Source organism: Myodes glareolus, chromosome 2 (assembly GCF_982192425.1).
Source record: "Myodes glareolus chromosome 2, mMyoGla1.1, whole genome shotgun sequence".
NCBI lineage: Eukaryota > Metazoa > Chordata > Mammalia > Rodentia > Cricetidae > Myodes > Myodes glareolus.
In genome coordinates this window covers 52803693-52815704 of record NC_142027.1, presented here as the reverse complement: position 1 = coordinate 52815704, position 12012 = coordinate 52803693, and the positions used below count along the sequence as shown (strand labels likewise).

At 40.9% G+C, this 12012-nt stretch overlaps 1 protein-coding gene across 1 annotated transcript in view; it reads left to right on the top strand.

Moving 5' to 3' along the window:
• The first annotated feature begins 501 nt into the window (after positions 1-501).
• Tmprss7 (transmembrane serine protease 7) overlaps positions 502-12012 on the top strand; it is a 33182-nt gene continuing 21671 nt past the window's right edge. Inside the window, exons 1-7 of the mRNA XM_085685566.2 lie at positions 502-653; positions 2434-2501; positions 3553-3746; positions 5516-5554; positions 6266-6494; positions 7598-7728; positions 9089-9201. Coding sequence (XP_085541692.2) covers positions 561-653; positions 2434-2501; positions 3553-3746; positions 5516-5554; positions 6266-6494; positions 7598-7728; positions 9089-9201 — 867 coding nt within the window. The 5' untranslated portion in view covers positions 502-560. The remainder of the gene's footprint in view (positions 654-2433; positions 2502-3552; positions 3747-5515; positions 5555-6265; positions 6495-7597; positions 7729-9088; positions 9202-12012) is intronic.

Here is a 12012-nt window from a genome sequence, read left to right as displayed (position 1 = left end):
GTAGGAGTGAGCCCATGCTGAGCCGAAGGTCATGCTGGTAAGGATAAATGCTCCATATGTTGGACAGAGCAGAAATGTGACCTCACTCCTCAATCTTAGGCACACAAGTCAGCCAGCAGCTCAGTGGAAGCTCCCAAGAGTCAGGGGGATTTTTTTCTGTCTTTCCCCATCATGCTAACAGCACCCTAAACCGTGATGGTGCATGTGTTAGCATCTGACAGCTTGCAGGTATGGAATTAACGAAATTGTGTATGTTCTTTACTCTTTAGACACTAGGACAAAGTTCAAGACGTGCAGTTTTTTAACCTTTAAACCTTGCTTTTAAGTATTTGCCAGTAGAAACCAGGAAGGGCAGACTGTATCAAGAGTTACAGTGACAGGAGAGATGTCACAGGTCATGATGTGCGCTAGCCTGTGTCTGCCTAAGATGCAATCATTTTAGGAGCGTCCTGCTGACTCGGATCAGGTGTTGCTTAGCTGCAACAATCTTCTCACTGCCTGCCTTTTTCTCTTGTTTTGCAGGTAAGACAGAGAGCAAAGACGCCTTTTATTTTGTTGGGATGTTCCGCATCACCAACGTTGAGTTTCTTCCCGAGTACCGGCAGAAGGAGTCCAGGGAATTTCTCTCCATGGCGAAGACAGTACAGCAAGTGGTGAGGCTGAGGGCGTGGGAGCAGGAGGGTGGAGCCCGCGGGAGCAGGAGGGTGGAGCCCACGGGAGCAGGCTAGGTGGTGTGGGTGGGCTTCCTAACGTCCAAGCTCACGGAGTTTAGGAAATAGAGGGCAGGGCCCCAAAAGGAAGCTGCTGAAGGAAAACAGTGAATTGAGTTCATCTGTGCTTTAAAAATATAGTTGCATTTCTGCCCTCTATTTAGCTCATGTTCACTGTAAGACAGTCACATTCTTCCTTTTCGTAAGACAGTCACGTTCTTCCTTTTCGTAATCCTAAAAGAATAGTTTTTTTTCTGTTTTTCTCCTCTGTAAAATAGAGACTATCGTGTGATTTTTAAAATACTCTTCAGTTCTGAAGTTCAAACACACTGATTAATATTGTGACTTCTACATATTTATTCCAGCCTTACACTGGCCATTTCTTCACTTAAAAGCAACAACAACAAGACAAAAAACAAAAGCAAAACATCCTTTTTATTCAAATAATAAATATTATGAAAATTAATAAAATTCAGAAAAGTATATTTTTAAAAAGATCATCAGTTTTTCAATGTAATTTTCAGAGAAAAAGCTCTGATTCTGGCTTACAAGGACGCAAGAGCACTGAAATAGTGGAGTATTAGCAATTATTCTGTTAGTGTGGTATTTTTCTCTCAGCATTGCATTTCATGCCTTTTGTGCAAGCAAATATTCTTTTAAAAGCAAGTGTTAATAATCTCAAAGTTAACAAATCCCTTTTTAATGGATGTTTAAGCTGTTCCCCAGGTTTTTTTTTACATCATACATAATACAAAATCAAAACTGCCATGAATTATGCATATCTCTGATTTCGTCCCCAGATGATTTCCTAAAAGCGTCTAGTAGAAAAAAATCCATTCGGGGCTCCTGGCACAGGGCGAGTATGGGGAGGTTTCTGCTCCTTTGGACTTCTGCAGCAATGCAGAGGGCTTGCAGGGACCTCGCTGCAGTGCGAAATGAGGAGAGGCTTTGAGAATGACAGCAATTCTCGGAGGGTGTCCTACTGATGACCAGTAGCTACAGCAGAAACTCCGTCACCTCAAGTATAGGTGCACAAATTATACCTCAAGCTATGCCTGCTAGGTGGACAGGGTGAACCCAAACAAACGCTACCCAGCAGGATTAGGCAATATTTCTGGTGCTGTAGGGTTATTTTAACCTTCATATTCTTTTTCACAATATTATAGAATTTTTAAGATTTGGACAGTTAGGTGGGTGCTTTTCGTTTAGAGTTGGAGAGGAGAATGAGTTTAGATTTAGGAACAGCTAAACAAGGACAAAGATGTTATATTTATTGAAAAAGGTCTCCTTTGAGAGCCAGTTATGAAATTTTGGACCTGCTGACCTGAGACAGTTGGCCTGACTATGGCCACCACGCGCCGCCTTGTGGCTAATACTGGAATTTGTCTTGGGAATTACCAGATCTGGAACAGGTGATAAATACATTTGTGATCTGTGGAGAAAAATACAGGACTGGGAAGAACTCAGAAGTTAAACTTGATGACCGACTTTAAAAGCAGAAATAAATAGATAAGAACAACTGATGATTCTTCACAGCAGAATAAAAGAGTTCTAAGAGATGCTTCAAGAATGAGGAATTAATTAAATTCAGGAGATAATGCCTAGGTTTGGAGTTAGAAGCCTTCAGCTTGAGGCCTGCTTTCCCCACTGTTAACCGTTGAAATTCGGCCCCAAGGAAACTGAGTTTGAAAGAATTAATGTAATTTGATCTCTTTATTTTCAGATTAACCTTGTTTACACAACATCTACTTTCTCCAAATTTTATAAGCAGTCGGTGGTTGCAGACGTCAGGTAACGGATGACTCTCGCTCTGGGTTTCTTACCATCCTTGCACGTACCCTGCTTCCATCCCAGAAAGGACTGAGATTCCCCCACTCAGAAACAATTTGCTGTTGATGAACACCCCATTAGCAAAACTAACGACCCAGACGCCTGTCAGGCTGCCACATCAAGTCTGTTTTTATATCTACCAAGTCTCCCTTTCATCCAAATGGAATCCTGACTTCAGTGTCTCTGGAGGAAATGGCCACAAACATGGCCACCATGGTGGGTGGATGGTAGAGGAAGAATAAGATACAAACCACTACTTTCCAAAATACGTTCAGTGACAAACTGGCTACTAGAGACTACCTGAGACTCATGGTATAAATGATAACTTATCAGGAAAAGCTGTGTTCTGTATACTGTAATCACATTTCTCTTACCCTTCGTACAGATGCAGAGACTCATAAGAAAGCTACTGAGAAGCCGTGGAGGGGATCAGCTTGTCTGCTGTCCTTAGCTTCCCTTTCCCGAGTTCTTTACTACACAGCACCATCATATGCTTCTACCGCAAAGCATGTTGTATTTGCACACCACGAGTGCCGATTCCATGGTCAGTTTAGAAAGAAAACTGGACCCTGTTTCTAGCTCCATTGCATATTAATCATGTGGTTGTGAACCACATTTGTCCTCAAGTTTTGCATCTGCAGAACTGGGCCATTAGCAGGTTAGCTGGACAAAGCATGTGTAATTCTGTGTGAGACTTGTTGAGATACAGAACTGAACTGTCAATATTTGCAGTAGACAGTGACTAATTTGATACCCCTAACAGAATCTGTGCCGCTGGAGCTATTACGTAATGCTTCCAGAGTAGACTCCACCACGATGATTAGAACACATGCAACACGACATCTTCTCTTCCCAATCCTTATACCAGCACCAAAGACAACCTACGGAAGGACATTTGGTTCCTTCGAAGGGTGTTCTCAGTGGCCTTGAATCTGTCAGTTTCTGCTTTCCTGGTAATGTTTACTTTCTAAGAGGCATCTTTGAACACTTCTCTCTCTCTCTTTCTCTATAGCAGTAACAACAAAGGTGGTCTCCTGGTCCACTTTTGGATTGTGTTTGTCATGCCACACGCCAAGGGCCACTTCTTCTGCGAGGAGTGTGTGGCAGCCATCTTGAAGGACTCCATCCAAACCAGCATCATAAACCGCACCTCTGTGGGAAGCCTGCAGGGTCTGGCTGTGGATATGGACTCTGTGGTACTAAATGGTGATTGTTGGGTAATTCTCCTTTAAGCATTCCTTCCTGTGTCACTTCTGACACCATTATTAGATGTAACATTGTAATATAGACTCTTTCACAATCTCAGAGCAGAGGACTAGCTGGACCTTGAAGCTATCGTTGGTGAGGGAAGTTTTTAAATGCTATACACAGTATGACTGAAACGGAGACTTGTGAACACAGTTATAATTATTAAAGTGTATTCCTGCATCATTTATTAAACTCAGACACCTTCAGACTATGTTCCTGAGGAAGTTCCAAAGTAGAAGAATTTCACTAAGGTTTATCTTATTTTTTTCCTTTGTTGTATTTTACGAGTGCTGTTGCTGGGGACTGAGAGTTTAGTCTGGTCCCAGATGAAAAAACTAGAAAGAAGGCCCCTCCTGGGCAAAGTAAAGGAAGGAGAACAGAAGAGCAGCCACGTGAACATTTGGTGAGGGAAAGTGCTGCATAACACGGAAAGATGAAGCGAGCACACAGGGAGGGGAAAGAAATGGCTCTCCTGGGTCTTAACAATGCATCTCAAATTGCATATGTGTCTGTCTACCATGGCACATGTATGTAGGTCAGAGGCCAATTGGCAGAAGCTGATTCTCTCCTTCAATCCTGTAAGGATCAAGTTCAGGTCACCAAGATTGGCATCAAGAGCCTTGACCTGCTAAGCCACTTTTGCTGGCTCCGGAGTGGTTGTTTTGGAGACGTTTGAGGCTAAGGTGGGGTCATGGTGTGTGAAAATGAGCCTAACTATGTGAAAATTAGATTCCATCCTTTCGGGTCTTTGCACATCTGTATTCAGTGTGGGAAATACTGCCATAGAGGTTGCATCATATGGACCCTGTGCCATGTGCAAGTGAGTGGGCCAGAGGCCTGTTTTTGCCCTTATAGGTCTAGTGCCCTTCATGGAAGATCATACTGTAGTGGCTTGTGACCAGATATGGATGTGTCATAAGAATTAAGATGTATGTTTGGACAGGGTGAGAATAGCTGACCACACTTTATTATCTTCTTTGCCTTACTGGGCTAAGGAGAAAAACGTGTAAATGCATTGCATGGCCAACACTTTATCTTTTTTTTTTTTTTCTTCAGCTTTGCGGTCAGTCAGAAGCTGGCTAGAGGCTTCTCACTTTCTCATGAAGGGCCAGCATTTGAGATCTGACCACCCTCAGTCCTATTCCCTAACACCTTGTCTCCATCAATGCTCCCAATCAGGCTGTGCCTTAGCCCCGTGGAAACATAGTGGTGCCATTTGTCTTGACAGCAAAACATTGCATCACTCAAAGTTTCTGTAGCTTTGCCTTTTGATATAAGTGTTGAATTTATAAGTACCAATTACACACACACACACACACACACACACACACACACACACACACACACAACTGATATTTAGTTTGAACAAATGAAAAATCTCTAGTGGAAAATTCCATACTAAGTTTACTCTTTCAGTCATGAGACTAATTAGTATTATTTATATATTTGTTTTATTACCTTCAAATCATTTAAAATTTGTGACTATGAATGGAAACAAATAAAACAGTATGTAGAATTTTCCTGGATTCTTAGATGCAGTGGCTTGCATCTCCTAGCTATGGTATTTACCTTTAAATACTGAGATAACTCTGCTCTTCACTGGCCTATTGTGAAGTACAGCCCATGTCAGATGTGTTTGGTTATTTTAAAGAAGGACTGGGAACATTTTTTCTAAACAAATGAACCTCTGGAACTAACGGTCTTCTTTCTATACTGTTTCAATGCAGCTGGGCTCCGCTCAGACTACTCTTCAACCATAGGATCTGGTAACTGCATGAATTTCCTCTTTACCCCTGTCTAGTGTGTATATATACTGGCCACACTTTGCTTGTTCTAATGATGTTAATGCTCTTTTGCTGCGAGTGACATTAGCACAAAGGAACTCGATCAGCTGATGTATTAATAGTCGAGACAAAGGTGGGATACGCTGACTTCAGGCATGGTTGGAACGAAGCTCTAAAATGAAATGCTGCAGGACTCTCTATCTCTGCCTTCATGTGCCGAGGCTTTGCTCTCACGCGAAACTTCCCTTCTTGTAGCAAGTCACAGCTTGGCGTTGATAATTTCTCTCAGTTGTGGTGGGGAACTCCTGCACACAGATTTCAGGAAAGTTCCCATAGAACTTCTGAGCTGAATCCCATAACGTAGATTGGTGGATGTGCCCCTTCCTGAGACAACTGGCCAATCTGGTTATGTGTCCACTTATGGAATCAGAGCTGAATTTAACCCCAACTAGCATATGGACTAAGTAGGGGCATTTTCTCAAAGTGATCAGTTCTGTCACCGAAAGAGAAGAGCATGGAGTCTCTAGATGGGCAAGGAAAGCAAATGTCCTCCATGTGAGAGCTTTGCTTGCTACCCTTTTGTAAAGATTTCTAGAGATGCCATGCCTTGAGAGGAGAGAGAGAGAGAGAGAGAAAGAGAGAGAGAGAGAGAGGTGAAGAGGGGACAGGACTAAGGACAGGCTTTCTCCACAGACAAAGGCTGCTCACACTACTTCTATGCAGATCATCTGACCCTCCGCTACCCTCTGGAAATTTCTGCAACCTCAGGACAGCTAATGTGTCACTTCAAGCTAGTGGCCATAGTGGGTTATCTGATTCGTCTCTCAATTGAGTCTGTCCAATTGGAAGCTGACAACTGCATCACTGACTCCCTGACTGTTTACGACTCCCTCTTGCCAATCCGGAGTGCCACCCTGTACAGGTAAGATGCAGGCTTCCTAGTTGCCTGGTGAAAAAGATTTTCATACTCTTTATTTACAAATCATTTGCATAAAAAATTAAGTGTATTTATTATGTCGAAGAACTGACCCTGATATCCCGGATACTTCAAGGGCCTGTCAGATTTTGTGTTTTTTGTTCATTTGTAGTACATAAGACTCATAGAGTCCACATAGAAAAGACTTTGGGCAAGATATATAAAAATGCATCGGATATTTTATGTAATTTGGCTTTCACTACAAATACAGTAAAGTCTATTTATCACTAGAGCATGAAAATAAATACCCTAAGATGATTAGATCACTTAAAAATTAAAAATTTCTTTAATTACAAAGATGTTCATTGTAAAGAAAAATGAGGCCACAAAAATAATAACAATTACTTTATTCTTTATCATGGACACTTAATAATCAATAAGTTAATGATGGTGATTAAGATTTATTTAGGTACTGTGTTAAAAAGGCATGTGAATGACTTTATTTTTAACAATATTTACTTGTATCACTGTGTTTTATATGTGTGCAAATGCATTTATATTTTGGTGAGGAATATACTTATTAGAAGTCCAAACACAATATATGATATGCAATGAAAAGTAAGTTCACTCCTGTCTCCCCTCAGTGATTGTTAGCGTCTCCTCATCCTTCCAGACACGTGGAACTATTATCTCTTGATCCTTACTGCAGAGCAATGGGCAGCATCAGTGCAGTTTACCATTTCATGGAAAGAACCCTGGAACTTACATAAATTTAATAGTTTGACTGTCTATCATCTTTCATCCAGCTGGCCCATGGAAGCACGCCATTGCACACATCATCTTTCTACCCTGTTTGCTCTCCAGAAGAGCCCAACAATGGCCATCTGAGAAAATCCCTTGGTAATCATCACTAGAGGAATCCTTCTGCATCTCTTCCAGCTCCATTCTGTCTGCAGTAGTCAGTCTGCGACTACTCGCTGATGAAGGTCTAACTAGCAGAGGCCAATTCGGAACTGAGCAATGACTCTGGCAATATGAGAGATGATGGTAGAGTGTGGAGACCCATTGATGAAGCAATCAATTATTCACGTGTTGTTATCTGGTTGCAGGCTCTGTGAACCTACAAGAGCACTAATGTCATTTGTTTCTACGAATAATCTCATGTTGGTGACACTGAAGTCTCCTTATGTGCGGAGGCTGTCAGGCATCCGGGCATATTTTGAAGTCATTCCAGAACAAAGTAAGTCTTCTCCAATTTAAACACATCACTTGCAATACTTGTGAAGATACTGTAATCTTTCTATCCTGAGGCTATGCTGTCATATTAATTGTGCCAGGCAAAGAAATTTTACTGGATCTTAACCCTGACTCAGAAGAGAGGTTCATAGTAAACTCAGTAAAGAACTGTTAGCAGAAACATGTTGATTGGGTAACTCAGAAGGGCAAAGGAGAATTCAAAGTGTGTTTGGAAGAGCAAAGAGAAGGTTGGAATTAATGTGATTGAGAACATGGAGGAAGGGGTCTGTGGATGAAGCTCTGGCCTCTTAGCAAGTTCACCACTTACCTACTTCTGGTGTGTCTCTGAATCTAGAACCATGCTTTAAAGAAGGTAGTCACATCCTACAGGCCTGTGGCAAAAATGAGGACTGGAAAACAAGTTTAGAATGTGAGAAAAACATGTTAGCTGTATAAACTGTTGACATGATCACTCTGTGATATAGTTAAAGGGATGTTTGTTTTTATTATAAAGAGATAGAGAGAAAGAGATAGCTATCTAGCTAGACAAACAGTCAGAAGCATCTGCAAAAGTCCATAGCAGAGAGGGGAAGTAGTAGATGGAACGTGACCAGCAGACTGGACCTGACCTTGAGAGAAATAGGATCAGAGGAGGGGGAAAGAGATAGAGATAGAGAGAGAGAAAGAGAGAGAGAGAGAGAGAGAGAGAGAGAGAGAGAGAGAGAGAGAGAGAGAGATTGTAGGAAGGGTGGGGGAGACAGAGAGAGATAGAGAGAGAGAGAGAGAGAGAGAGAGAGAGAGAGAGAGAGAATGTGTAAAAGACAGACACAGAGAGAAACAGTAGTGTTATAAGGGGAATGGGTAGCTAGGGGAAGGGAAGCCAGTGAGTGGGAGGAGTTGAGCATAGGGGAGGAGGTTAGAAGAGCTAGGATGCTAGCATCCCTTTGAAATGTGTCAGGAGCACTTGCATAATGAGGGAGCCTGCAGGCCAGCACCAGCCTTGGTATGCTAATTGGCACACAGATAACAATTTGTCCCTCTGCCAATGATAAGAGACATAACTTCTGATAGAGGGCGGGGAAGAGTTCCTGAGGAATGTTGGCTTTTATCTAACATCCAGAAATCCTCCTCTAGTCCAGGCCGAGCCCATTTCTGGATATCTGGACTATCTTTGGAATTTTGGGAGTTTCCTTGGGACCTGACATTAGCTAAGTATCTATGGGGGGGGGGTTCCTTTTCTGAAGAGATACTGATTCAAAACTACGCCAGTTCATTAGCTGAGTAAATATGCACAGTAGAGAAAGCGTGCAGCCACGTCCTCATCTCCTCACGCTCGGTCCTTTTGTGTGGATACCTTTTTTCAGAGTGTGAAAACACCATATTGGTCAAGGAGATCAACAGCTTTGAAGGGAAAATTTCAAGTCCGTATTACCCAAGCTATTATCCGCCGAAGTGCACGTGTACCTGGAAATTTCAGGTAGCCTAGATCTTCTTAGTATCTTGGGGGAAAATTGTTCTATTTTAGCAAAATATGTCTTAACCCCTTTGTTTCTGAAGTTTTAAGCACAATACCATTTAATGTTAAGAGATATAAACCTTACTGAAATATATTATCTAGAAAATGAAAATTTCTATTTTCTACATCCTTTGCTATCAGGATAGCTACTGCTCTCAACTGATTTGATCACATTTCTCCAATTTATTTTGTTTTTATTTATCTTTTAAAATCTAAAGATATTGTCGCAGAATCAGCGAATTATTTTATTACAAATAGTGCTATTTCATAATGGAGATTAATAAAATAATAGATTAGATTATTTATATTCAGTATATGAGTAAATCAAAATGTAAATTTATATGAAATTCATAATCTCCCTCTTCTGCTTGTCAAGGCGTTGCTTAATCTTGGTCTTAAAGCTGCTTTTCTTTTCCTACTATAATAGTGTGTGGAAGTGGAAGATGTCAGTATGGCTCAGAGTACATACGCATAAAATCGTTAGTGTGTGGCATCATAATTGGACTGGATGTAAATGACAAATGTATACGGTTTGAATTCATCAATATGTCACTGAATGATAGCTGTGGGCCTGGAACCATGTACTAAAATAGACAGAAAATCTGAAATAGAAAATAAGTGCAGACTTCGTGTTTCATGGAATGCGTCTTCCAGTAGGGGGAGACAGGTGATGTGATAACAAGCTACATATGCAAAGAATCCTCCCTATTTGTGGGCTTCACTTCTATGGGTTCAGTTAAATGAAGTGTTCAGTTACATCAAGTGTGCACCTATATTGAACATATATTTCTCAAACAATAGAATAAAACTGCATTTTACAAAAATGATTGTGTGACATTAGCCAGTATGGACAAAATGGATATTTCGAGTATATGAGAGGACATGTGTGAGTTTTGCAGATGCTATGCATTTTGTGTAAGGGACTTGAGTGTCCTTAGATTTGAAGATGAGAAGGGTCCATGCATCGATCTTCCCAAGATACTGAGGGACAACTAACTGTAGTGTGTCACATGGTGACACAGAGCTATGGGGGAAAATGAAGAAGTTGAGGAGGTGTGAGAGTTTGGAAGGGAAAGTGGAAGTGTGAAGGGAAGCAAGTTGAGAGCTTGTTAATAGGAGGTCAGAAAAGCCTCATTAGCAAGGGGAACATTTGCAGAGATGCTGAGAGGGAAAAGGGGGACCTCCTCTATCAGTGCCTAGGACAAGAGTGTTGTAGTCATGGGAACAGTTGAGGTGAAGACCCTGAGGCAGGAGGGAATTCCACATGTGTGATCATTTATACATAGTTTAATATTTCCAAATGATTTTATTATTTTGACCAAATCTGATGTTTGCTTCAATGTCCTGGTGACAAGTATCCTTAAGTTATTTGTTGCCAATAGTATGGTATTCTATAAACAAGAAGCTTGATCCTTGCTTGCCCTTTGCCAGATTTTCAGGATTTAGTGTCTCAGATGGTCAGAGGATTGGGTAGCTAAGAGGGAAGAGAGAATAGATAGAGAACTAAGGAAAGAGGAGGAGAGGGGAGAATACCATATTTTCCTTCTCCAATCCCTCCAAAATCACAGATATATCTTTTTGAATTCATTCAAAAACCAGAATAAGGAATGCACCATTCCTTGTAATTCTGCCAAATGTTTGAAATTCCTGTGATATAGAACAAATTTTGATTCTGTAATAATCCAGAGACTTAAAATGAAAACTCATAAACACTTGTGATTTTTAGTCAGAGTAGAAATAAGAATATTGGCTTACTTTCTATTTTGCTAGAGGTTTAGGGTTGAGGGCTGAAGAAAAAACCTTTATAAGGGAAAGGTCATATAACATCAAGGGAGTGAGGAATAGAGGAAGGGACATAAAAAGGGACATGAGACAAGGCCCAGCAGCCTTCAGTGGAGTTACTGTGAACCATGGAAGTCCCCTCTCCATATCGCAGAGGAAATTGACGGGGTGTCTTGGAAGGGAGTCACTTGTTCTCTTCCTCTACAAAGGAAATATGCAGGGATCTTTGCCACAAAAATTTCTAATGCTCAGTTTGGGGTAATGTTCTATTCTACGTGAGTCCCTCATGATATATTGAGAAGAAAGTGGCAAGTGAAAGATTAGGTTAATTCTCTGGTCTACAGTTCCTAACCTCCAGAAAGTTAGTCATCTCTGTCAATTATGGTTTTTATTCTTCTGTAAAATGGGAATCATATTACTAGCTTAACAGGTTAATTATCATGTTAAAATGAGCTGTAAAATGTCTGATTTAGTCTCTCTCAAAAGTGGGTAATAATGAATGACTGCTTATATTTACGTTAGAAAGAAGCAACTGTATACACATATATACTTACAACACACACACACACACACACAAATGCATAACCATATAAGATATTGGTCAGAACAGTATGCCAATGGATAAAATCAATCTAAAGAAGAACATAATAGGATTGAATGGTAAGACATTTCCTACAATTTTTAAAAGCAATTTTTTCATTTGTCAGTCACATCCACGAGCCCTTCATCTTCATCACTTCCGTTCTCCCCTCTCCACTTCAGTTCCTCCTCTATGTTCCCCTGCCCCTAGCCAGATTCACGATCTTTTCTTATGTTATTATTATTTTATGTCTATTTAATTATTGAGTTCATGTAGGGTTTCATGTGTATACGTACGAGGCTATTCCAGAATGAATCGTTTTGAACTGGACAGTCTCTGTAGGAGCTCCTCCATGGAAGAAACTGTTCTTCTCTCTCAGCAGCTCCTGACCACTTGTATCTCTTCACGTA